This window comes from Coffea arabica, chromosome 11c (assembly GCF_036785885.1).
Source record: "Coffea arabica cultivar ET-39 chromosome 11c, Coffea Arabica ET-39 HiFi, whole genome shotgun sequence".
Lineage (NCBI taxonomy): Eukaryota > Viridiplantae > Streptophyta > Magnoliopsida > Gentianales > Rubiaceae > Coffea > Coffea arabica.
The window spans coordinates 32,832,477-32,858,927 of NC_092330.1; the positions used below are offsets into that span (position 1 = coordinate 32,832,477).

The following is a 26,451-nucleotide window of genomic DNA, read 5'->3' on the forward strand; positions in this document are numbered from 1 at the left end:
TTTTGCTTTTCTATTGTAAGAATTGAAGTCTCTCTTAAATGAAAAGTAGAAAAAAAATCATAAAAATTATTTTCCTCTATTCATGTTAACAACTACATAACAGCCCTCCGAGACTTGGTCTGGCGGTTGAGGTTGCTGAAGATGGAGTCTTAGATCCCTGATTCGAACTTTGCTGCCAGCAAGTTGTGAAGGATGGGGAATAATCTGCGAGATCCACTCCCTGCGGGACACAAAAAAAAAAAAACTACATAACACTACTGGACAAAAACACTATTACAAAATACCATATGCACTTTCTTTTTATGCATTATACGGTCAAATAGATGACAAACATAATCAAAAGCATTTCCAAACCACGGTCTATATTAACGTTGGCGCTTATGTTTATCAAAGAAAGGAAAAGAAAAATAGATATTGGATGTTGAATGGACTGATTCCGGTTCCACCATGTTGACTAGTTATGGTCCAAAAAATAGACAATGCTCTCTTGACTTTTCTATTTCATTCCATGGCATGGTCAATTTCGGTATTTCAAGACATGCTGCTTCACCCCAACTTCTCATGTTCCAAACTTCCAATTGCTATCGTTCTAGAGTTCCCCAAAAACCCAGAACCTTGAAAGGAAATCCTCTTGCCGCCTTCATTTTTCCCACATACCAAAACTTTTTATGTCCATTTCCTAATTAACATGCACTTCCCCGTTGTTTATGGCAAAGAACATTGGCCCTTTTACCACACCTATATATACCAAGACGTTTCCTCCCTTCCTCCCCAAGCAATCAACTGAAGTTATTTATGGTTCATAGTTTCTTTCTTTCTGTCACCAAACCTCCCTCTTCGTTTTCTCTTCCTCTTGCTTCTTTGATACCATCACTACCATCATCAAAAATGGTTCTCTCAAAAACTGCTTCAACGTCTGATGTTTCAATTCACTCTACATTTGCCTCTCGCTATGTTTGCTCTTCCTTACCAAGGTAAAGTAATGAATGCATATCTTTATTATACTCTCTCAGCCTCATACTATATGTTCTGCATAATTTGTAATGTAAGTCAATATTAAAGATGTTTCCATGGATCGTGTGTGATTTGTTCTTAGTAATCTTGTTCTTAGAAATCTTGTTGTATACTTTTTGATTGCTGCTTGTTAATCTTGCTGTATACTTTTTTGTCTCAAATTTAATCTTACCGTATATAACTTTGGCATTAGTGTGGAAACGTTTTTCATGGCATGTAGATTTAGCAATTGATGTTTGTGGCGGCTGTGTAGGTTCAAGATGCCAGAGAACTCAATACCAAAGGAGGCAGCTTACCAGATCATCAATGATGAGTTGATGCTTGATGGGAATCCAAGGCTCAACTTGGCTTCTTTTGTGACAACGTGGATGGAACCAGAGTGTGATAAGCTGATGATGGAAGCCATCAACAAGAACTATGTTGACATGGATGAATACCCTGTCACAACTGAACTTCAGGCATCTTCAATCTTCATTATTTTTCTTGTATTCAATGTTCAGTAAGTTATTGGAAAATCAGACATCAAAAGAGATCCAAATATTGCACTATAATACTAGTACTTTTGTTCATATTATGATGTCTACTATGTGTACGCGTTTCCACTTAGCACACTTTTCTTGAATTAAACGCGTAAACGATTAAAGTTTGTAGCCCTAGAACTTCAGGCCCCTAGTAATAAAGTGGGCTGAGGCTCAGGAGGCATTTGCGTAGAAAATTTTGGTCAAAAGCACGATACTACTTGAGGACTTTGTGGAAAATTTTTGCTCACCTTTCTAATCTCCTTTTGGATGTAAACTAAAACTTCCACTTCTTATAATCTCCTAACAAATATGTGTTAGTGAGTGTCTACACACACACACACACAGAGATAAGCATTGCTCTTCATGATACTTATTATGTAGCTTTGCTTTATTTACAGGATGGCATTCTTGGTATACACTTACACACACACACACACACACACACACACACACACACATATATACATACACGTGTATATATGTATATGTGCAACGAAATCAAACACAAATTTGGCCTAATATACATGTCATGCATTTAGTTGATTTGATGGTATAACACAAGAAAATTGAAGAATAAAGAAGAAGAAGAAACCAAAGTAATGAAGGATGTGTGATTTTATAACTTTCCCATTTTTGGTTGATCAAAGCCATTTGTTACTGTATTGCTCAACATTGTACAAAACTCTATGCAGAATCGCTGCGTAAACATGATAGCACACTTGTTTAATGCTCCACTGGGAGAGTCAGAGGCAGCTGTTGGAGTAGGAACAGTAGGGTCATCAGAGGCCATAATGCTAGCAGGGCTTGCTTTCAAGAGAAAATGGCAAAACAGAAGAAAAGCAGAGGGCAAGCCTTATGAAAAGCCCAATATTGTTACTGGAGCCAATGTCCAGGTATGAAGCATTTCACAGTCCATATCTTGTTACTTCTCATTCTATGGATCTATTATATATATATGATTATCTACTTGCAGGTAAAAAATATCACTTTCTAATTCGTACAAATTTACTATTTCATTATGTTGTGTGCAGTTCTAAAAACTTACATTTCCTTCTCTCTTAACCATAATTACTTTTTATGGATAATTCATGACTTTAGTCAACTATTCTTGATTGTTTATTTGAGAACTTTCTGTTATAAACCATGATCTACATGGATCATCTTGCATATATTGTGACTTTGACAAATAGAATATATCTAGAATTCTAATTATTGCGAGAATTTCATGTAAACCCTACCTACTGTTGAGAATTCTTTATCTACCCCCTCCTTCCCCTCTCCTCCCCCCCCCCCCCCCCCCCTCTCTCCAACCAAGAAAAAGGGGGAAAAAAAAGTTTACCTAAAGTTGGGGCAAGTTACACACAAATGTAGAAAGTTTTGAAAAATCTTATGCATGAGGTTCCTTAATTTATCCTCTCTTCTTTTTTTTTTTTTAGATTTTTTATTATCATGACATTTAAGAGGAAAGAATGCACTTAAACATCCGGTGAAGTTGACAAGCTTTTGGTTCAGGATGGACGTGTTCTTAAATTGACATATGCTTCTTAACTTCTGCAGGTGTGTTGGGAGAAGTTTGCAAACTACTTTGAGGTGGAGCTTAAGGAAGTGAAGTTGAGGGAAGGCTACTACGTGATGGACCCTGTGAAAGCAGTTGAAATGGTGGATGAAAATACCATATGTGTTGCGGCTATTTTGGGTTCAACACTCAATGGAGAGTTTGAAGATGTCAAGCTCTTGAATGATCTTCTCATTGAGAAAAACAAGCAAACTGGGTAACTATAAACATTCCCTTTTTTCCTCTTCTCTGATTCAAAATTGTTCAGCAAACCAAGAAAATAAGTAGGCTACCTTAAACATTAGAGACTAACACTCCTCCTTAAACATTGGCAGTTGGGACACCCCAATTCATGTTGATGCAGCAAGTGGTGGATTCATTGCTCCCTTTCTTTATCCAGAGCTTGAGTGGGATTTCAGGCTTCCACTTGTGAAGAGCATCAATGTGAGTGGGCACAAGTATGGTCTTGTATATGCTGGAATTGGATGGGTTATTTGGAGGAGCAAAGAGGACTTACCAGAAGAACTTATCTTCCACATAAACTACCTTGGAGCTGATCAACCAACCTTCACCCTTAATTTCTCCAAAGGTGACTAAGGCCACTTCCCATGTATATATTTCTTAAATTTCCTTTCTCCTGATATGCTCTTTAACAAGGTCTCACATGACAAAAATTTTTCCTTCAATTCTTTAGGTTCTAGTCAAGTCATTGCTCAGTATTATCAACTCATTCGCTTGGGCTTTGAGGTAAGAACCTGATAGAATTATTGCAGAATGCTCATCCTTCATCATCCAGACACAAATATATGAATGCCTGGATGGCGAAAAGTCTCAAATTCAACTTCCACTAGGGTGGATGGAGATTGTATTCTTACTATATGAATAAGAACCAAGTATTGATCTTGAAATTCTGATCTACAGGGTTACCAAAATATCATGGAGAATTGTCGCGGAAATGCTCTTGTGCTTAAAGAAGGATTGGAGAAGACAGGTCGATTCAACATTGTATCCAAGGACGAGGGGGTTCCCTTGGTTGCATTTTCTCTTAAAGACAACAGCTGCTACAATGAGTTCAAGATCTCAGAAATGCTGCGCAGGTTTGGATGGATTGTGCCTGCATACACCATGCCAGCAGATGCACAGCATATCGCCGTGCTTCGTGTTGTTATAAGGGAAGACTTCTCTTGCACCTTAGCAGAGAGACTTGTGCTTGATATCACAAAGGTCCTGCATGAATTGGATACACTCCCAGCTACATTGAGTACTAAGGTTTTGAATGCTAGTGAGGAAAAGAAGGTCAAGAATGGCACTGTGGTTAAGAAAACAGAGATTGAGACACAAAGGGAAATCACTGATTTTTGGAAGAAGTATGTTATGCAGAGGAAAACAAACGTCTGCTAGATTTTTGCTACACAGCCAAGCTACCATTGTTCTAACTGAGAGTTGAAGTTTTTCTTTTCTAATTATTGGTCTTTCGAATTAAAGAGACATTAAACTGTCTCCCTTTCATTCTTTTATGCTTTTTTGCGTTTTCCTTTCATTTTTAACATGAAGTAGCGCACGATCTTGTCAAGGTCTCAGCAATTTTTAAGCATTACTATATTGTTCAACCTATGCTACTTTTCTAACATATTGTCATATTTGTAATTTTCCTTTCTTGTTATAATGAATGCATGATCTTTAATTCTAGTTTTCCAATCAGTAGCACCAGTAATATCCTTGTAAATGCTTGCACTTCATAAATGGTATGATGCTAAAGGCATCAAACATTAGTTTATAATCAAATGAAAATTCTCTTGATAATCATTTTAGAAACTGGAAAAGCGCTATGTACCATCCACAAAAGCAAAGCAAACTACCTTGTCCTAAAGGACTTAGTTTACCATCCAAAATGCAACCAGCTTGGCATTAGCCATATAATGCTTGCGGATCATTTATTTCTGCAACCTGTTACCCCCGGTAAAACTACAATTCTGATTAGGCTTGAGGCCTAAAAAGGGGAAATGTGAAATTTTCATTGCTGGAAGTTCTCCAACAGGCATACGGGTCTTCAGGGACCAAATAGGTAATGAGGAAGGGTGAATTTCAAGTACCATATTTCAATGTTCCTCTGACAAGTTCAAGATTGACTTTTTCTTACCATAAAGTCCTGGTTGATAAATTTTCAAAGTAGAATCAAAGGCTGGGGGTGCTAAGATTTCAACATATGATGAAAGATTACAACTAATTAAATCGTCGTTTATTAGGTTGTGATCATATTGGAGTGGTATCTTTATGAGTCCTATAAAACAGTTATTACGAAAACTGAAAATATGCTAGATGCATTTCTCTGTCTGAGATTAAACACGTAGCTGCTAGAGCCAAGTGGGAAGATACTTGTAAACCTGTGAAATCAGGGGGCCTTGATTGATCAGTTTAGAACTTTAGGTAATTGAAATAAAGCTTTGCGGTTAAAACATGCTTGGGATATCTGTGTTCGGAAAGATTCTTTGTTGATAGCTTGGCTTCACCCTATAAACTCAGAAAATTTTATCTTTCATAGTCTGTGCTGTGCTTAGGGATGTAATCGAATCGAACTCCTCACGAGTAGCTCAGTTAAAAGCTTGACTCGCACTCGGTCAAAACTGAGTGCTAGTCAAGTACGAGCAGCTCGATAATTATTCAAGCCGAGCTCGAGTATTGTTTTTTTAAACTCGATGGCTGCTTGAGCTTTATCGATCACAAAGTAATTAATTAAGAATTATATATTTAGTTATTACAATTTCACTCTTTTAAGTTTGACAGTTGTATAAATTACCAGAATTACTCTTTTAGTCGAGTCAAATACTTGAGCTTGATCATACTCACAAAAAAAATCGAGCATAATCGAGTCGATCTCGAGTTTTCAAACTATTCTTCGAGTTCGAGTTCGAACTCCATTTCTGCTGCTTGCTCGAGCTCGAGCAATACCTCTCTATTATCGAGTCGAGCTCGAGTATATTGATACTCGTACACGACTCGACTCAATTCTTGAGAAGTATGTTTTAGCATCTGATTCAGTTGTGATAACTCTGGTCTAGTCATGGACAAAAGAACGACTTGTCAGATGGGGCTCTACCGCTGCTCTATTATGCTGCTTGTGCTACAGAGAAGTGGAAATCACGGAGCATTTGTTCTTTAAATGTGACTTTACTTCTTATGTCCTGTCAAGGTTTACAGGCTTGCAGCAACATATGGGTCGTTGTTCAGGGGAGAGCATAAATGGACAGGAAAACTTGCTTGGTTGTCCAGCTTTTGGTGGGTGATTCATTTCTGAATTACTAGCTCTGGAATGAAAGCAATAGGCAATTTTAACAAAGGAGTAAACTAGCTCTGGAGTGAAAGTAATAGGCAATTTTAAATCATTTTTGTTTGTAGCTTTTGCTGTGGCTGTGGTAATTTTGTAGCAGACTACAGCAGACTGACAATGGTATATAGTTAAAACTGTCAAATGAATAATTTGATTCGCTCGCAATTCATGTGATTGGAAATACGAGGGGCGTTCAATGTCAAGCAAATAAAATTTATAAAAGGTAATAAAAATTGCATAGTGTAATATATTTTATTTCAATCTATAAAATTCAATCTTTGGGGGGCAATAGTGGAGATGGATTGAATATTATGAAAGTTCATGCCCCTAGAATCAATGTAGCTCCACCCCATGATCAAAATTACTCCCCTAGAAGATTTTGTTTCGAATAACACTATAATATTTATTTTATATGACGTATGTGAGATAAAAATATGATTCGAAATCGTGTTTATGATACAAGTTAACTAATATTTTAAAAAAATTTTTTTCCAAATATGGTATCCAGACATAAAACAAACAAAACTACTTGACCAAGTGGCAAATCTACAGTAAGTTGGTGATATTAGATTATTAGTTCTATAGGACGGGTGGTGAATGGTGATGCTACTTTTCAGTCTAGTAATCTTTTGATGTCTTCCACTATTCCCTGCAGGATTGTGGAATTCTACGTGGACTTGTTCTTTAACAAACAGCTATGGAACTGTCCAATATCACATCAACTTTAAGATTTACGCCCAATACCCACTTAAGAAGCAATACTGTCACGCCTGAAAGCACCAAGCACGTCTACACAAAACACTATGGATGAATTGAAGGTACTGGATTCTGTACTTGGCTGCAGAAAACCAGCTGCTCGCTGACCAAAAACAGGGCGATAATGCCATTTGAGGTTTGAGGCAATGTGAAAGGACAATTTAATATTGAGAGGCCAAACTCTAAAAGTATATTGCTCTCAACATTCTATAAGAATCACATTTCTTTTGTTTTTCTTGAAAGCAATTTTTCTTTTCCCCTCTTTTTTTAAAAAAAAAGAAAATACAACCGGGGTTAAAGGAATTCAACACATTTCATATTCCGGCCAATGCTCTTCAAAAGCAATTATATGCTTGTAGCAATGTTTTTAAATTTGAACCAATAGGTGAATCGGATGAGCTTTTGGCTTGCGGTTCAACCGGTTCAATTACGTGGACCGATTATCCAACAAATTTTTATTTATTTGAATGTTTAACAATCTGAAAAATACTAAACTAAAAAAAATAGTTGCAATCGGTTCAATTGTCTAGTTTTGACCGGTTTACCCGGTTCTTGATGGAATTTTTTGAGTTTCTGAGTTTAGCATAGATCAAAATGGTGCCTATGATCGGTTCGCAATTCAACCAATCGAATCGGGCAGTTCAATTAATTTTTCAAAACACTGGCTTGTAGTATTTGGGTGGTGAGCTTTTAGTACAAGTTTGATATGGAAGGTATTAGTATATGAACTATGAATTAAGAGCTACCTACTAGTCATATTTGTCTTTGGAAAGTCCTGTACATGGATTGGGCTTTTCTCACTGTGCCCAAATGATATTGGTTTATTACGCAAACTTTTCTACATAAAAACACATATTAAGATTTACCTTACTGCTCTCGTTGCAATTGTATATTTTTTTAATTTAATTTTACTTTTCTAAGAAATTAACAGTTGGGGCTCTTCTTAACAGGTATCCATTAAAACTGGTTAGACATACCATGATTATTTTGTTAAATATACTAAAAATTAGTTGTTGAACACAAAATACACCAAAAACATTTTGGTAAATTAACACATCATAATAGGCTATGTATTTGATATATTTTGTCGAGAACATTTTGGTCTAGTGGCTAAATTTTAGATCTCAGGAATTAAATATTTTGGCTTTAAATTCCTTTTTCATCGCTTTACTTCTTAAATCACATCTCTCCCTTTAAAAAAGGCTATATAGCTTATGCTTCCATGTTAATATATTAAGAAAAAAGGGAATCTGAAACTCAAATTTATGCATCCTAAATCCTAATTCTATCAAAGTTATTGATGTTAATGGTTACAGTCATTAACATATAAAAGGTGTGAATATATGAACAAGTATATTTAGCCCTTCCAAAGAAGAAAAAAAGATATTGAATGTTAATCTCTCAATCATGAATCCTGCAAACAAAGTAAATCATTACTAGAGCACTAAACTTAAGACTCTTCCACGTTGCCAAATCCAACCACCCCACTAAAGCTCCAATTTTCCCACCTTTCACATTTGAACTCCGACCCTATAAATTTGCAAAAATTAGTTGGGACACCAAACCAATTTCACCAAGAAACTCAAGCTGAAAAAACTAGCAAAAAAATGGTGTCCAAGAATGTAATTTCCATTGTCACATTGCTTGTCTACTTGGTTGCATCCCATGCAATTTTCCAGCAAGCAAGTGCAGCGGGAGAGTGTGGAAGAACTCCGATTAATGGCGCTGCAACCAGCTTAAGCCCTTGCTTAGGTGCTGCTCGTAATGCTAGAGCTAGGGTAACCCCAATTTGCTGTGGAAAAGTTAATGCATTGATCAGAACTGCTCCAAGATGCCTCTGTGCTGTTCTGCTCTCACCTTTGGCAGGAAAAGCTGGTATTAACCCTGCTGTTGCCATTACTATTCCCAAAAGATGCAACATCAGAAACAGGCCTGCCGGAAAGAAATGTGGACGTAAGTACAATAATTTTCATGCTTTTTCTTGTAAATTGGCCAGTCCCATTAATTTCTTTAGGCTTAAATTATTGGAGACTGGTTAGACTAATTCAGGCATTTATCAAATTGTTGATATAACCAAACCTATTACAGTCAATATTTGAATACTAATTCCTTGTTGCTGTGGTGTAAATTGCAGCTTATACGGTGCCATAAATCAAGAGCCAACGCACAAGAAGCTGAACAATCTTATATGGTGTCTTCAGATGGATGATGTTTAATAAAAGTGGTGCTTGTTGCGGAAAAAAAATTTTTATTGCTAAAAAAAAGTGGTGCTTTGTTTTGAGAAAATAAAAGGGTTGCTTGTCTAGTGGGTCATATGTTACTGCAATGATCCAAGTCAATGGCAACCTTCTTGTGTTGAATTTCTATGTAATTCTCTTTCAGTTATAATGATAATTTAATGGTTTCTCTTGTCCATTGCTATATTGGTGGATTTGCCCTAGGTATAATACCAATCATTAGAGAAGGAAAATTAAATACCATGTTGCCTTTTTGTTTTATCTTCTATGATACACTAGTTTTCTGGAAACTAATGGAATGAATCAGGATTCACATTGTTTTGGTCCATCAAAGTAGCCAAAATTTTTAAATTTGCACAACTTGACAAATTTCAGCTTGATCCTCCAAAAAATCAAATGCGTTTGAGTTGAGCCCCTCAAATGTAGTTCCATTTTTAATATAATGTCTATGTATCATGAAGGGACCAGTGCACCAAAGGAAAATGGCTGGCGGCCTTTCCAGTAATTTTCCACTCTTTTCCACCTCATTCACCCTTAGAAAACAGAAATCTGGAATCTGAATCCATTAAGTTATTGAATTGTTAAGTACTAAATCTGATCCATTTAAATATATATCACATTAAATGATAAATGAATAGCTTATCACTTATTTTTGGGAGTAAGTTTTGTTTACAAAATTCAATGCTATTTAATTAATTCAGATGTTCAAATTTTGGTTATTAAATACGTTTGAACATGTTAAAATCTAAATCTGTTAAATTTAAATATTGAATTGGATTATCAAACAGACCTTCATTTCGCACTTCTCAATTTCATCTACATGAGATATTGATGGCGGGCTTTCATCAAATGTGAACTATTCGGAAACAAGCACATTACCTTAGATATTATTCTTTTTTAATGGCTTCATTTTAACACTAAGGGTCCGTTTGATAACACACAAAAGTGTTGAAATTGAACTTTTTCAGACATTCAGATGTTTTGGGTGTTTGATAAATAAAAATTCATCTACTAAGCAGTGCTGAACTTGTGTGTAGTTTTTTCAATACAAAAATCCTAACTGAATGCTTAATTCTGATAAGAATCAATAGAATTACTACAACTACCTTATCTTATCTATCAAATCTACCCTTGTTTTTTTAATTATGTTTAAAATTTTTATCTAATGAAACAACATGATATTTTCTATCTAATGGTTTTCTATTTCTCTTTTCTCCATTTTTAATGACTTTCACATTTTCTCCATACTTCTCATATAATATATTTCATCTTTTATATTAATTTGATTTAAAAATAAAAATTGTCATTTTTCATACCTAACAATTTTAAACTAATTAAATCATAGGTTCTATTTCTTTTTTGAATGAAAAGATATAAGGGCAAAATTGTTAAATTTAATTTATTAAGTATTCAGCTATAAATGTTTATCAAACAATATAAATAGGTTCACCATTAAAATTCAGACATTCATATATTTTTTGCAGTGATTAAAATTCAGCAAATTAATTGTTTCAGTATTCGAATTTTAGAATTCAGATTCAATTTTATCTAACAGAACCTAAGTGATAAAAGATTTGATACCAAGCATCAACTTTAGATCACTTCTTTTTTTTTTCTTGGGCCGAAGTGAAAATTTTTACTTTTAAGAGCTCAATCAAAAATTTTCATTACCTAGAGGTGAATAGAGAATCAACCCACGTTAGATCAGATATTGAGTTTGATTGGCCACATTTAAGGTTCCTCCGTATAGGAGGCAGGCACCACCATTAATAATTTGATTGGATTACATCCCATATTACAAATGCCTAATGTGGAGGCCAATTGTGGATTTGTCCACCTCGGCACCATCTTGGGGTTAAGGGTGAACCCTTTAAATCCTGGTAGCGCTTTTGGAGGGGCCTCCCTAGGATTCGAACCCTTGACCTTTAAGGTCTTTGGGTTGGAATGCCTAGTACCACTTGAGCTACTATGAAGGCCAATTGTGTATGGAATGCCTGGTACCACTAGCTCAAGTGGTACCAAGCATTCCAACCCAAAGACCTTGAAGGTCAAGGGTTCGAATCTTGGGAAGGCCCCTCCAAAAGCGCTACCAGGGTTTAAAGGGCTAGCATTTTCAACTAGCTTGAAACATCAAAATGATGTTAGCTAAATGAAAATCCAACTCATACCACAAATACAAACTAAATTATGATCCACTTTTTTAATTTTAGAAATTTTCATATTTATATTTATCACTTAGACATCTTGTAATTTTTTATCACCATTTTTATGTCTTTTTTCTTTTGTTTTTGTGTTTATAGTAAAGTCTCTTTGAGAGTTTCTTAGTAAAAGTTTCTTCTCTCTTAATGATTCCTAATGAGAGTTTTCTCTTCTCCTAAGGGTTCGCAAGTGAGATTTTCTTTTCTTTTAAAGACTTCTGGTGAGAGTTTTATCCTCAATTAGGGATTTCTAGTAAAACTTTCGGTACTTAGACTATTTCTTGTATTAGATCTAAGTTTTTCCAAATTTGATTATCGAATCTAAGATTTCTTATATCTCTACCTTGTAAGATTTCACCTTAATATTTGGACTTGAATAGATCTGAAAAAAAGCAGCCAGTATAGTTAAAGAGGAGAGCGGTGGATTGGGTGATACGTGGGAGGGAATGTAAGTGAGTCGTTTTGAATTCAAAACCTCTCACTTACACTAAAATAAGGTATGATTGGAAGTATGGATTCAAAACCTCCCACCTCCCATTTACACTAAAAACTAAAATAAGGTATGATTGGAAGTATGGATTCAAAACCTCCCATTTACACTAAACCCATTTACACTAAAAAAATGTATGGTTGAAAGCATGCATAGATTTTTTTGGGTTATAAATACTTTATCTATAGATTTTTTCGGAACTGATTTTCTAGATTGTAGGACCCCTCGTGTAATGACCCAAATCTCCAAGTAATTTTTGGACTGAAATGATTAATCCAAATTACTAAACGGCCCAAGCACCTAAGCTTTTAAACCCATTTCTTTCCTCTTCCTTTACCGATGTGGGATACTACACCCCGCTTGCACTGAAAGAAAGGATGGTTGAAAGCATGTATAGATGTTTTGGGATTATAAGTATTTTATCTTTAGATTTTTTTGGAACTACAGTGTAACATTCTATTGATTTTTCTAGATCTGTAGGATCAAGTATTTATTCCTCAGATTTATTTGTATCTGTACATAGTTGATGTAATTTCTATTATTAGTGCAGATTTAATGAAATAATAATTTTTTTAATCAAAAAGTATTAACCAGATATTTTATATTTATAATCCTTATCAACTCGACTAGTAAACAAACATCTTAACAGAATATACCTTAGCGTGGTCGGCCTTAAGCCTGTTGCCTGAGCCTTATTAAAATGTGTTGGGCTAATTTTGGGCTCAAATACCAATCCAATTGCAATCGAGGTTGAATTTGGGTGGCACATAGCTCCTAAAACTTAAAGTTCGGCTCAAATACTGTACCTGTACATACATTATACAAAGCATTGTACAGGATGTGCATACAGTAATTAGATTCTACGTTTAATGCGGCTTTTTGTATTTCGATGGTTTTATTTTAGGGTTAATCACAAAAACTTCCCTTAAGGTTTAACTAGTTTTGCACTTAATCCTCTAATGCTATTTTCTTCTCACTGTATCCCCTAAATCGTTAGTCAACTCTAACTTTGTCTAAGGAAAATGTCAAAAAGACATTTATACCATTAAAGGATTACTCCAATAAATCCCCTTAAGATATAGCGTTTTGCACTTTACTCTTTGATATCATTGTTCTCTTAATTTGTCTATTTGTCTCTAAAACCACTCAAGAGAGATAATATTTAAAATATCAGTATCCCTAACATAATAATAAAAGTTATTGTATATTTATGGATATAGGTCTAGTTCAATTGTATCTCCATAATTACAGGGTTTTAGATAGAGAAAAAAATCATGCTCATTTTCCATGATAAGGGGGAAAATAAAAATTATTAGTATTATTAAAGATATATAGATTGGATTTGTTTGGATAGAAGACTATTTGGAAACTTTTAAAAAATAATACTGCAATACTTTTTGTGATTTGATATTTGTGAAATAAAAAGGTAATTGAAAAATATTCAAAGATGATTGAGATATATGCTTATGATGCAACAAAAAAAATTTAGACAAATTTAGCAATCCAAATAATTTTTAATAGCATCTAATCATTCAATATTAAAAAAATGACCATAGAAACTTTGAACCCAAATGAACCATTTTTTCTCTTTTTAAGTATCGCAAACAAAAAAATGTATACTCCAATAAAGAAAACATCTAGTTATTAAAAGAAAAGTGCAACGATATGCACATTTATAAGAGAAGCCGACAATATTCAAGCATTTTTAGCCTTTTAATAATAATTTCACAAATTATTTTTTAATAACAAGTTTTGTTATTTTTTCCAATGATTACCTGAAATTAGTAAGATATTTCTCTCAATCTAGAAAAGGTATAATTATAGGATGAAATTTAATCAAGAACATATCTATAAATATATATTTTTTAATAACTATGTTAGGGATATTGATTTTTTAGACATTATTTGTCTTGGGTATTATAAAGTATTGGAGTTGACTAACACTTACAGTGACAAATAGATAAATTGAAAAAAAAAATGATGTTAGGAGATAAAGTACAAAATAAGTTAACGAAATTACTGCATTTAACTATTAAGGATATAAATGTCCTTTGATATTACCATTACCCAATTTTGAAGTTAATTAACGGTTTAGGGGCAAACGCCTACAAACAGATCGCTTGGATTTATCCATGGTTTGTTTTAGTTTATTCCTATTCTTGAAAATCCTACTTCTTAAGTCTAATTCATTTTAACGCTATTGTAAATAGAATTTTTTAATTTTCTATTTAAATATGTTATATATAATGCCATTTTGTCCCTTTCCTTTAAAGGATAAGATATAGATACTCAGTTTGATCTATTTCTTTATCTCCTCATGAATCGTATGCTTGTAACAATAGGATAGAATTTTTTTTTTTTCAATTCTAATCAATTGGACGTATTGTGCCAGTTTTTTTTAGTAATATATTTGGAAATCTCTGTTGATATCTTATTAACACTATTTCGAACACAATCGGCATATTCCAAAATCACTGTTACTCATACATCTTTACCCTTGGCCATGATTTTTTATTTACTCAATTCGTCTATTTTCGATTATATATTATATAGAAAGGAAGGGAAAAAAATAGAAGTTACTAACTCGAAATCCAATTATAAAAACTATAGTAAATGAAGGTCATATTGTCTAAACTCTATTTCAAATCGAAGTCATAGTATGGTTTCAAATGTGAGGTAAATTTAGCATGCCAAAACTCTTTCACAAAGAGAAATTGGCGAGATAGAACAAGTTTTTATTGATACAAAAACGAGAACTCATAATAGGGTGGAAGTTATACAATCAACAAACTAGCTTATGAATGGTACGAATATAACTCAATTAATACCAAAAATAAACTCACAAATAGTTGGAGAAGAAACTCACATATAATCAAACTTGAACCTAAGAGATCAAATTTGACTACTAGACCAAATCCTTGTGATTAGTGGACAAATGGTATAATTTTCTTTAGCATGTTCTTTTACTTATATTGAAACTTGTGCAATTGTTATTTCTTACCATTAACAATTTGTTCATCATATTCTTTAAATTTTATGCGGTTGATAATGCTAGTTATATGTTATTGCCAATTATAATCAATGTGATTTTTCTTTGAAGTTCTCAAAAGGAAAAAAATTAAATTTGGTTCACTCAATTTAGTCTTGTTACTAATGTTTTTCATTTGGTCAACTTAGATTTATACAAAACAACTTAGATTTACTAATGTGTATTTTTTTTCTTTGGTATATTTTACCGTATATTTTAGTCTAGCAATTAATTCACGTAAATGAACAATGATGAACCAATTACAAAAGATGAAGAAAAACAAATCAAAAGATTATAATAACAATGGGAACAAGGAAGTACACAAAATGAAAGGCGAGAGAGAGAGAAAAAGAGAGATGGAACGAAAACATAAAATGGAGTCCGCCATTTACTTTGCAACCAATATATTGTCCCACTTTTTATCCCGCTTTCTGTCCCATTTTTCATTAAAGTGTCACTTCTACTTCATAAACATCCTATTTTTATTTTTATTTAAATTGTCACTTCTACTTCATAAACATCTTATTTTTATTTTTATTTTTGTTTCCTTAAACTCCAATAACTACCAACAAGGTAAAAAACAAAAAACAATAGACCAAAAAAATTAATGTGTGTGTGTATGTATATATGATAGAAAAACAAAAAGTAAAGCAAAAAATTCATACAAATCCCATTTTTCTATGATACTTTTTTTAATCTATTGAGTTTTCTGTTTTGCCCCATAAATAGTTATTGACACTTTAGGAAACAATAAAGAATTAAATTAGGATGCTTGTAGAGAAGAAATGACAATATAATAAAAAGTGTGATAATGTATGAGATAAGAAGTGAGATAGAAGATTCATTGCGTTCTTATTAAGGGGCATAAGAGGGCTTGCTGATACTCTCTAGTCCTTATATGGTGTGTTTGGAGTTTGGAATGGATTTTTAAGGCATCGTAAATGAATGCAGTTGAAATGAATTGATTTCAAATTCACTTTCATTTCCAATATCTTGTTTAGGTAACAACTGTGGCATGTAAAAGGATTTTCAGCTACCATTAGACTATGGCATGTAAAAGGATTTTCAAAAAACCCCAATTACTAATTGAAAAACAGATTTCTCATTTAGATTGCACCGTAAGACTATCGGTATGGAAGGAGGAGTAAAAAACATATCAACCTAAAGCTCTATTTGCCTCACAAAAGTTGATGACAGAATGTATTTGTACAACTTTAAAATAGCGGTATAATATTCTATCACTATTGCCAAGTTTTACAAATAATTATATCTTACAATCTCTTGATAAGATGTTACACCGTTCAAGAACAATTAAACTGACAAGCGTTCTTGTCCCCTGCTTGATTGCCACAAGGATCTAGTTAGGTCTAATTGAACTACTAATCCTATAGAACAACTTATTGATTTTTACCCTGAAAACATTGGTCACCGGGTAAATACCCTTTTTCTTTTAAATTTTTATTTTTTTCCCCTTTTACAAGGAGGAGATCACTTTTAAGTAGGGTTCCTTTTATTTCTTTCTTTCCTTTGCACAACATACCGTTAGTCCTCATTTTTATGTACTTTTATTCACCATGGAGTGTATATTTATATTCTGCCGTAGATCCATAGCTTTTGCAAAGACCAAACCAAAGCAAATTCCAAAGTCAAATCCCTATCAATAATATACACTCACTACACAAAATACTATGTCACTACCGGCATCATAACACAATTGTCGTTCTGGATTCATTAAAAGGCAATGAATTCCTCCCACACAAAATTTGATGTTACATCTATAAACAGTACAAAGCTTTGTTTGGTGTTTAAAATTTTATCAAAATGACCCCATTTTCCCCGAACAATTTTTCCACTTCTTGCATTAGGCCCACCAACCCAATTGTCCCAAAGCCAGCATGCAATATGTAGTGGTCCCACCAAATGAATACTTCCCATGGAAACTCTCAAAAGATTTTTGAGGTGGGGTGTGGGGTCAAACTGATATGACCCCACAATGGCAAGAATGTGAAGGAAAAGTCCCGCAACAAAACCAAAAGGAGAAACAGTTGGGAAAGAATCAGTGAGAAAAATGAAAAAAAAGAAAAGCTGAGTTTGAATTCTGTCTCTTAAGCATGTCTTACTGGTCTTTCATGCACTGCCTTTGCATGGAAAAACATGATATCATAGCCACTGCAATAATTTAGTTCCCCACATATCCACTCATCCAGCACACAGTAACCCTTTTCTTCACCCCCCCCCCCCCCAAAAAAACCCAATTTATACCTATACCTATCTAAACTGTGCAAAATTTAAATTTTCTGCATGCATGTACAGAAATTCAAATATATATGTCATAGGTAATTTAATTTCTTAATTATTCGCCAATTTGTCACCTGTACAATATGTTGGTTACCTATTACACCAAAACTTATTAGTGTTATGCACATAATGGGAGAAGGGCAGATGTAATTAGTTTGCATATCGCTAATCTTATATATATTGTAAGTGTATACACCATCACTGTTAAATACATAATAAATATGTAAAATTTAAATTTTAAATTCAAATTAAGATTAGTTATCACATATGCAATGGTGATAGTGTATACACTGTCAATGTATGAAAGATTAATTCATATTGTTATTGTATTTATTACAAATTTAGTGCAAACTTATAGTCTCTGTGGTTTGTTTGAATTTTATTCATGTACATTGATTTGTAACAAGTACAACAATCAAACATAATTGCACTAAATGGTACTACTTAAATCCTTGTAAAATAATGTACTATCCATGTATATGTGTATATATACACAATACATATAAAAATTGAAAAGGGCAATATTGAGAATCCCAAGAAACAAATCCACTACTTTTCCCACTCTTGCTGGCAGTTGACTGACTGATTATTTCTTCCAAGATCATCTGATTTTGTCACTTTATTCTTGGACATTTCTCTTTTCTTTTTTAACTTTTTGCAAACTCTTTAAATACAAACCATCCAACTCTCTTACACCCAAGAACACTGCTGGAACACATATCTCTTCCAAGTTTCACCTCACACAGAGAAAAGATCATGGGTGACCTTCACTCCATTCCTTACAGCACCCTGCACAGTTCTTCCCTGGGTTGGGACTTCCACAATCTTGGAGTTTTCAACGCAGACATGCCCCAATGTAACATTACTACCTTTTCTTTCTCCTTTTTTTCTTCTTCTTCTTCTACCTTTTTTCTGCAGTGTTATATTATCTAATTTTTTTTTTGGCATAGTTTTGGAGAGCAGCATTAGTACCAGTACTCCACCGTTGCTTTCACAACTTGAATCTGATTTTTCTACGGGGTATCTACAAGATGCTTTATTTGAATTTAGCTCTAAAAGAAGGAGGCTGGAATTCTGCAACACAGATGATCAAAGTGAAGAGTTAGATAATTCCACCAGGGTATGTGAATTCTTGATTCTTCTAATTCATTTTCCTAGATTAAACTCTTTGTTATAGCTAGATTCTAACGAAATAGTTTCTTTTGACACAGAATTCTTGGAGTTCTACGTATTCACTGGACTACTACAACAATTATGATTATTTGAGTCAGATAATGACAAATTCTGATAGCATTTCAGGTGATTATACCCCTGGTTTCTCAGTATTTTTGTACTTGACTTGGTAATAAATGTTAAAGATGCATTATTTTCTTATTAAATATGGCCTTTTTGCAGGTGAACCTATGAGTATAATCAGTGAAGAAGCATCCCTATTCTCAGAAATGAAAACCACAGAAGAAGCAATATCCAATTGTGAAACTTTTGATACTTCATCTTCTCAGAAGGACTCAGTTAACATTCAGTCCACTTCAGGGAAAGAAACCCTACGTTCCATAGACTCTATTTTTCCTTCAGGTACTGCATAGTGCATATACTCTCTCTTTCATCCATTATTCATTGATGCCTACATGTGATGTATAGTTAATTGGTCAGCAAATTCACAGAGTTCACACACTTGAGAATTTTCAAACTGCTTTGTCAAACGACCAGTTGGTACCAAAGTGTTAATAATTGCAAGAAATATAAAGAAAAAATGATCTAAAGGCATTATATTTTAATGCTTTATTAATTACTTGTACAGTCACTGGTAAAAGTAATCAAGATTAGCAGTGAGTTCTGTAGTCTGAACTTTGTTTTCTTTTTATTCAAAGTTAAACTGTCAGAATTCAAAATATTAATGAGTTTATATATGAGTTATCTGTCTAGAATTATAAATTTTTTTTTCTTTAGCACATCATGAAAGATGATCAGAAAAGAAGTCAAAACTATGACTGCTGCAATAGCAGTGATCAAGATCTCTAGCATATGGCTTCAAGGAATTCTGTTTTTTTGTACAACTTTAGTCAACCCCTAATTCTTAATAAACCAAATTCCTGTTTTATTGTGCCATAAGGGAGGGGACAAGAATGTATAATGTACAAACATTAAGTCATTAATTAACATCGTACCATGACTCAAATCTATTTTTCAAATCCTTATAACATGTAATATGTACTAAAGCAAATTAAAATTTTGAAAATATGTTGTTTCAGGAGGAGGAGGAGGAGGTGAGAAAAGGAAAAAGAGAATTCTAAGCAAGGTGGTTTATCCATTTGCATTGGTCAAGCCAGGAGGATTGGAAGGAGATGTGACACTAAACGACATCAATGAAAGAATTTTGATGCCACCAACAAGGCCAGTGAGGCATCCGGTTGGTGACTTTGCTTGCAGGCCTCTAACCTCCCCAGATGGTCCTGGTTTATCAGGGAAAGCAGTGGTGGCTCTCACTAGAATTCATACACAAGGGAGAGGCACAATTACAATTATTAGGACTAAGGGTTGAGTACATGATCATTATTCATCAATTTTACATATTGCATGTATAAATTTTAAAGGGATGCTTTGATTGATTTTGGAGAACCTTTTTTTTTTTTTTTTTTTGGTTTTAATTGTAAATAGAGTGTGAGAGACAAATAGAAAAAGAAAGATGCGTATGTATAAAATAGTTTATTCTCTCTTTAATTATCAAAGTATTATTTACTTGTTCAAATCTTGTGGTTGTTAATAGTGTTTATGAAGAACATGTCAAGTGTTTGACAACCAGGAAAAATTTATAATTCTTACCAAATTGACATGCCACAACTACGTTGGTGGTTGTGAATGTCTTGGGTCCAATTTTCTCAATTTGTTTGGTGCAACAAAGTTGAGCACTTAACCTAACAGTCTTTCTCAAGCAAAGACACAATAAATGTTCTGTGCAATACCTTGCTTCTTCCATCTAAGTTTATGTCAGAAAATTTAACTCAGATGTATCACAGTCTCAGTGGAAAAATGCTCCAACCAATTCTCTAGATCTGTAGCATCTCTTCTTCAGATCAACTATATCTGTGTATATGCGATGTAATTTCTGTCATTAATACGAGATTTAATAAAAGTACGATATTTTATTAAAAAAAAAAAACTGAGGGTTTGATAAGTTCAACAAAATATAAAGAACTGAAATGTATGTCACCTAACGTTGAAAAGGAATATTGCCGAGTTCTTTAAATTTGCAGACAAATAATTCGGTACAATGTGTTATGTGAAGGTTAGGTTAGCATTTTTGGGACATGTATATCTTTTGTGGACTCCAGAAAATATCGAATGCGACGTGCATGTTTTTGTTCTCTATGTGAGAACAGTATCCAAATTGACATTAATATTGTCTTCATGTTAATTGGGTCCAGCCAAATTCCCAGAAATTTGGGGATATTTTATGTCACCTATATTCAAGGTTGGTAGACCTTCAAGCTCTCCTATCCTTTTCACTAAGACATAAGCCTTACGTAAAATGTTCTCTTTTTCCTTTTTAATAATGCCTATAATATAATAAAGAAAATTATTGTATTCGAAATTAGAAATTGATGTTTTAAGTCCAATAAAAACATGATTTTGATTAAAAAAAATTCCAATTGTTAATCTAATCTACAAATTGGCTCTAGGAGATTGAAGGTTGAGGCTTAAGCTATGAAAACAACAATGATAAGAACAATCTAAAAAATCTTCCGTCAATGTAAATGTAAAATTCCATAATGGTAAACTAGCTACAATTATTGTAGAATTAAAACTAGGGGTGACCAATTATATATGTGTCAAGTGAGGGTTGATTCAAAGCTACGCAAAGGAGCAAAATTCAGATAAAAAGTTGAGCCATGCTGAAGATGGGGACAGTGCATGTGACTAAAGTTGATTATTTTTCCCTTTCTTAGCTTTAGAAAATAAAAGTGCCACAAATTGAAAAAAAAAAAAAAAACTCTGAAGTCAATGTACTATCCTATCATCATTTGCGGCTTGGGGTTTGAAATTATGTCATCATCAAACCTTTCCTGTACAGGCTTTTATTGCCGTCAAATATAATCACGTAAAATAAAATAAAATAAAATAGCATAAAAGGTAAAGAAATGAAAAGGAAAGAAATGGAGTAGAAGCATAGAATGGAATAGGAAAAGTATTCTAAAGTTCTTAGACTGCTTTAATGTAGTGACAGATTTTTCCTTTGTGACATGAAGGACAATATGTTAAGATAGAGACAGTAAATTATTTTCTCTTTAAGTGTAACATATGCCCTAGATTTTCATGAACTTATTGTCCTCTGTGCTTTCTTCACGTTAGATTTTTTTTATATAATTTTTATAAACACACACACATATAAATGTATATTTGTGTCTGCTGTATGTGTATGTGTATATATATAGAGAGAGAGAGAGAGGGTAGACACAAATACTTTTAATTAGAGCAGATGGCAGGCAATATATTTCATATTGTTTGGCATGGAAATAATTATTGTAGCACCTATTTAAGAATTAAACTAAAGAGTATTCTAGAGCTGTGATGTAAAACTGATAAAAAAATGGTGTCATTTTGTCTAATAAATAGGTTCTAGACTACAATTCTATATGACAACTAAAGCATATACTAGTTAAAAATATATATATATTTCTAAGATAAATATGTGCAACAATTCTGAAATATCAATAAGATTACATTTCATAGCATAAGGTAATGCACAATAAAATGGAACTTGAATCAGATTGAAAGGGCAAAGGAAATGCAAATGCAGACAAGAAACCAAAAAAATCGAAATAAGAAGTTCAAAAACCATATCTATTTTTAGCTAGTACACAAAATGATTAGTCCTGATCACTTCTCTTGTTTTTGCTTGCTGATGAGGATGTTTGGTTGAATGCCCAGCAGTGTACAATATCTAATTATGTACTGATTGTAATGATTGAGAAGATAGTTAAAGCAATTTTCATCAAAGAAGCCGAACCCTATCAAGGCCGTATCATTGAATAGGGAGTTAGCTTTATCACATTTTTCAGTAAAAGATGACAGCTTCTATCAAATTTATCAGAGCCGTAGAAAGATGGACCTTCCTCAAATTTTGTTTGAGTATGGGAAATGGGTACTGCTATAAAGCTTGAAAACCTCTGGTTAGAAAACGAAAAAGACTAAATGCAGAGGAGGGCCAATGTCCAATCATTAGTCAAGAATGTGCTAGCATCTTAGTAAAGTAATTAATCCTCTTAAGAAAAGTCTTCTAAGTCTACTTTTTATTTTAATTTAACATTTTAACTAAGGATAATTAATTTAATTGTAATGCATTGAGTTCACAAGGGCTAGTGTGTCGTTTTCTTGATAGGTCAACATGGGTTCGTTAGCGTAGCAAATTTCAAACTTTAGCCATATGGAGACAATATCTAAGCTATGGGACATCTATGGAAGATCCATCTATCCTTGATGCTTTATCTTTCTTTTTCTTGCCTTGGTTGTTGAAATATAGGACCCATCTTGGCTTTTGTGACAAGAAGGGAAAAGGTGGAAGGAAATAGTGCTCAGGTATTAATTCCTGCATGTTCTACCAATTGCTCAAGAGTTTGTCTATAATAGGTGATTAGTGAATATGGTTAGGAGGAATTAATCTCGAATGATAGTAACTATTAAGTGTTTATTTGCCACCTTAATGTTTTTAATAGTAATAAAGAATGGATTGATTTGAAGATAGTTTCTCCACTCCTTTTTATGGTTACACCATGCACTGAGAAGCAATTAATTTTCTTGGAAATTCTTCTTGTTTACAAATTTACATAATTCAAAGCAATTTTTCATTTTATTTGTCTGTATGATGACCTTTGATTTTAATCAAACTTCAAACCCTTCTCAAAGGAGGAATTACCCTCTTGTAATTATAATGTGTATAGATGGATGATGAATGTGCTTCTAATAGGGCCCTCAATCTATCATGAAAATCAAGAACTTTTTAATCTCGGGATTTATGGCAAGCAAACTCTTAAGCAAAGGAAATGTGTCACAGCTGTAGAGCAAAACTTAGCATGTGCACCCACCTAATTATTTTTTTTTCCTTTTTTTGTTGCAAGTGCACCTACCTAATTATAATTAAACCTCGACACCTTTTAGTGGGGTTAGTGAGAGGGTGATATACATATGTTGAAGTCGATCTAGGTTTTGTCCCTTTAAAACAATCATTAGCTTGTGTAAGTGAAGAAGCTTTTGACCTGTCTTTGGCATGCCACCGTTTGAATTAGCTATTTTTAGAGGTGTTTTTCAAAAATTTTACTGTAGCTGTGTATATGAAAAACTTTTATTGTAGATGTTTTTTAGATTGTTTTTAGAGGTATTTTTAAAATATATTTTTGAATATTTTTATAATTTATAATTTTTTTGGGATATTTTTTTTTAATTTTACACAACCCACCACTATCCTCTCCCTTTTCCTCCCCCTCTCTCCTTTCTCTTCCTCTCCTCCTCCCCTCTATTTCCTCCCCCCCCTCCTCCTCCCTCTTTCCTCTCCCTTCTCCCCCTCCCCTCCTTTCCCCCAACCCCCAAACCCCTCTTCCGCTGGCGGTGGTGACTGTGACTTTAGTCACCACTCTAACCACGACCGTCTTGTTCGCGACTTCTGGTCGTGATCAGATTTGATCGTGACTAGGAAGGTTGCGGTCAGTCGAGGGAAAGGAAATTGGGGAACAGGGAAAAGGAAAGAAGAAAGGAGGAAGGAGAAGGAGAGAGAGGAGAAGGAAAACAGAAGGCGGAGGAGGAGAGAGGATCGTGAATGTGGGAGTGGTGACGGTAAGGTGGTGGCCGTGGTGGTGGAGAGTGATGGGTAGTTGTGTATTTTTTTGTATATTTGGAGTTGGTTTTGATATATTGTATGGATATGTTGTTTTTGGAATTATTTTTGTTTGTGTATTACTGTAGCATTATAGATGAAAAAATTATTTTTAAAAAAGGTCTAAAACCAAACAGAGCCATATTTTACTAGTATTATAAAAAAAATCCATTTAGGTCTGCACATTAATATGTGTCAACAACATATTCATACAATATCTTAACGCATTTTCCTAACAAGTGCAGTGCTCAATTGACACCCGTTGACATATTTAAAATTTGTCTAACTTACCATATATATATATATATATAAACTAACAATTATTACTTTCCTTTGCATTTATAAATTTTTTTTATTTAATCTCATCTATTCTCCTTTGTATTTATTTACTTACCCTAATTAATTTTACATTTCTAAAAATATGACATATGAAATATATTTTAACGAGTATCCAACATGTACTTGTTAGACAAACCCTATCTTAATTGAAGAATTGATCATTTACATATATATATATACATTTGAATACCCACATATATAATCGGGGGTGTGGCATTTTCAAAAGATTAGCTGGCTGGGTTTATGGATGAAGGTTGGCACTAAACTCTTTATCCGTTGTCCTTTGCTTTCGCCCTTTTGCCTTTGGCTGTGGTCCGAAGGAATCTATACAATTGATGAATAATCTGGCCCAGAACTTTTGCACCTCCTACACACTAGTACCACGGTCGGACCATTCTCAATGGCTTAATGCTGCTCTAGAATTCCAAAGTGGAATTTAAAGAATGTTAGTTATAATGTAAGGAAGGTTAATTTTATATATAATGTCATGTCAGTACGATAAAAAGAAAACAGAAAGTCAAGAAAGGGATGTAATTGTTTCTAATTTTTAGTGGGCAAGATTTGACATTAAAGTAGGAATATGTCTCAAACATATATATATATATATATATATATATATATATATATATATATATATATATATATATATATATATCTCTCTCTCGCTCTAAGGAATACAATTTTCATTATGGATGGATTTATAACATTTCTGTTATAAAGTTATACAGTTATATGTGAATATTTACAACCTCTACTAAAAGTGTACTTGTTACACCATTCCTTTGGAACGATTCTTGCCGCAAATTTAAAAAAAAAAAAAAAGGAAAAGAAAAAAGACTAGTGCTCTAAATGTTTTTGACAAGGAACTTTAGAAACAAATTTTAAATGTTACCAAAACTCAACTTAGTTAGTAGGGATATTGGTCAATTGATTGTGTTTCTGATTCGACTTTCAGGCTCTCTCTTTTTTCTCCTCTCCTTTTCTCCTGTAAAGCTTAAAATGTCTTTTTTTACCAGGAAAAAAAAACTTTAAATAGGAAGAAAGAGTTCGTTTGGTGTTATGTTAAAATGGCCAGTATATTTGAAACCTCTTGCATCTGTCCAACATGTAGCGTTAAAAACAGATCTTCCTCTATTTGGATGGGAGTGTTTTTCAAAAACTAATTTTTCAAATACAGTAAAAATTTTTAAAAAGTACTCTAAAAGGTAATCTAAAAATTAGTTTAAAATTTTTTAAAATTTTAAAAAATATCTCAAAATATATTTTAGAAACTCTTCTACTCTTAAATATCTCAAAATATTTTCTGAAAATATCCCAAAATATAATCTAAAAACTATGTTATAGCAAAATTTTTAAAAAAACAGCCCCAAAATTGACTGCATAGCAACTATTATACATAACCACAGATGGGGAGATTGGATTAGGTGGTAAGGTAAGAAAGATTATAAGTAGGAAGTTTTAAATTTAAAATCTCCCACTTAAAAAACTAAGGAGCATAACCACAGATAATGCATTGATTTGGGTAGTTTTGTCATAATATGCCTATTGAACTTTGGTTATTAATAAGACAGCTGACTAGTTATAGAGCATTTAATTCATCTTCCCTCAGCCTAATAATTATTTCATTAACTAACAGTAGTGGGATTTTTTTCCCTTAATTTCAATTAAAATATCATGACTTTACTTCATTCCAGGACACATTTCGCCTTTTCATTTGACATAGATAGTAGAAAACAAAACTTTATTCAGAGCAATTGTTGTCACCACCTTAAAGGACTAAATAAAGGACACATACATATCAATTTGGAAAAAAAGACAT

General features: G+C 33.3%; 3 protein-coding genes across 3 annotated transcripts; all 3 read left to right on the plus strand.

Moving 5' to 3' along the window:
- Positions 1-586: 586 nt before the first annotated feature.
- On the plus strand, positions 587-4,788 carry LOC113715653 (glutamate decarboxylase 4). The gene is made up of 7 exons (XM_027239919.2): positions 587-974; positions 1,268-1,472; positions 2,228-2,428; positions 3,093-3,307; positions 3,426-3,679; positions 3,785-3,837; positions 4,012-4,788. The coding sequence occupies exons 1-7, from the start codon at positions 796-798 to the stop codon at positions 4,489-4,491; spliced, it is 1,587 nt and encodes a 528-aa protein (XP_027095720.2). The 5' UTR covers positions 587-795; the 3' UTR covers positions 4,492-4,788.
- Positions 4,789-8,741: 3,953 nt separating this feature from the next.
- LOC113717312 (non-specific lipid transfer protein GPI-anchored 15) lies at positions 8,742-9,595 on the plus strand. Its single transcript, XM_027242108.2, has 2 exons — positions 8,742-9,127; positions 9,309-9,595. The coding sequence occupies exons 1-2, from the start codon at positions 8,782-8,784 to the stop codon at positions 9,323-9,325; spliced, it is 363 nt and encodes a 120-aa protein (XP_027097909.2). The 5' UTR covers positions 8,742-8,781; the 3' UTR covers positions 9,326-9,595.
- An 8,520-nt stretch (positions 9,596-18,115) lies between these two features.
- On the plus strand, positions 18,116-20,174 carry LOC113716387 (uncharacterized). Its single transcript, XM_027240693.2, has 5 exons — positions 18,116-18,281; positions 18,376-18,545; positions 18,637-18,724; positions 18,821-19,000; positions 19,678-20,174. The coding sequence occupies exons 1-5, from the start codon at positions 18,182-18,184 to the stop codon at positions 19,965-19,967; spliced, it is 828 nt and encodes a 275-aa protein (XP_027096494.2). The 5' UTR covers positions 18,116-18,181; the 3' UTR covers positions 19,968-20,174.
- The last annotated feature ends 6,277 nt before the right edge of the window (positions 20,175-26,451 follow it).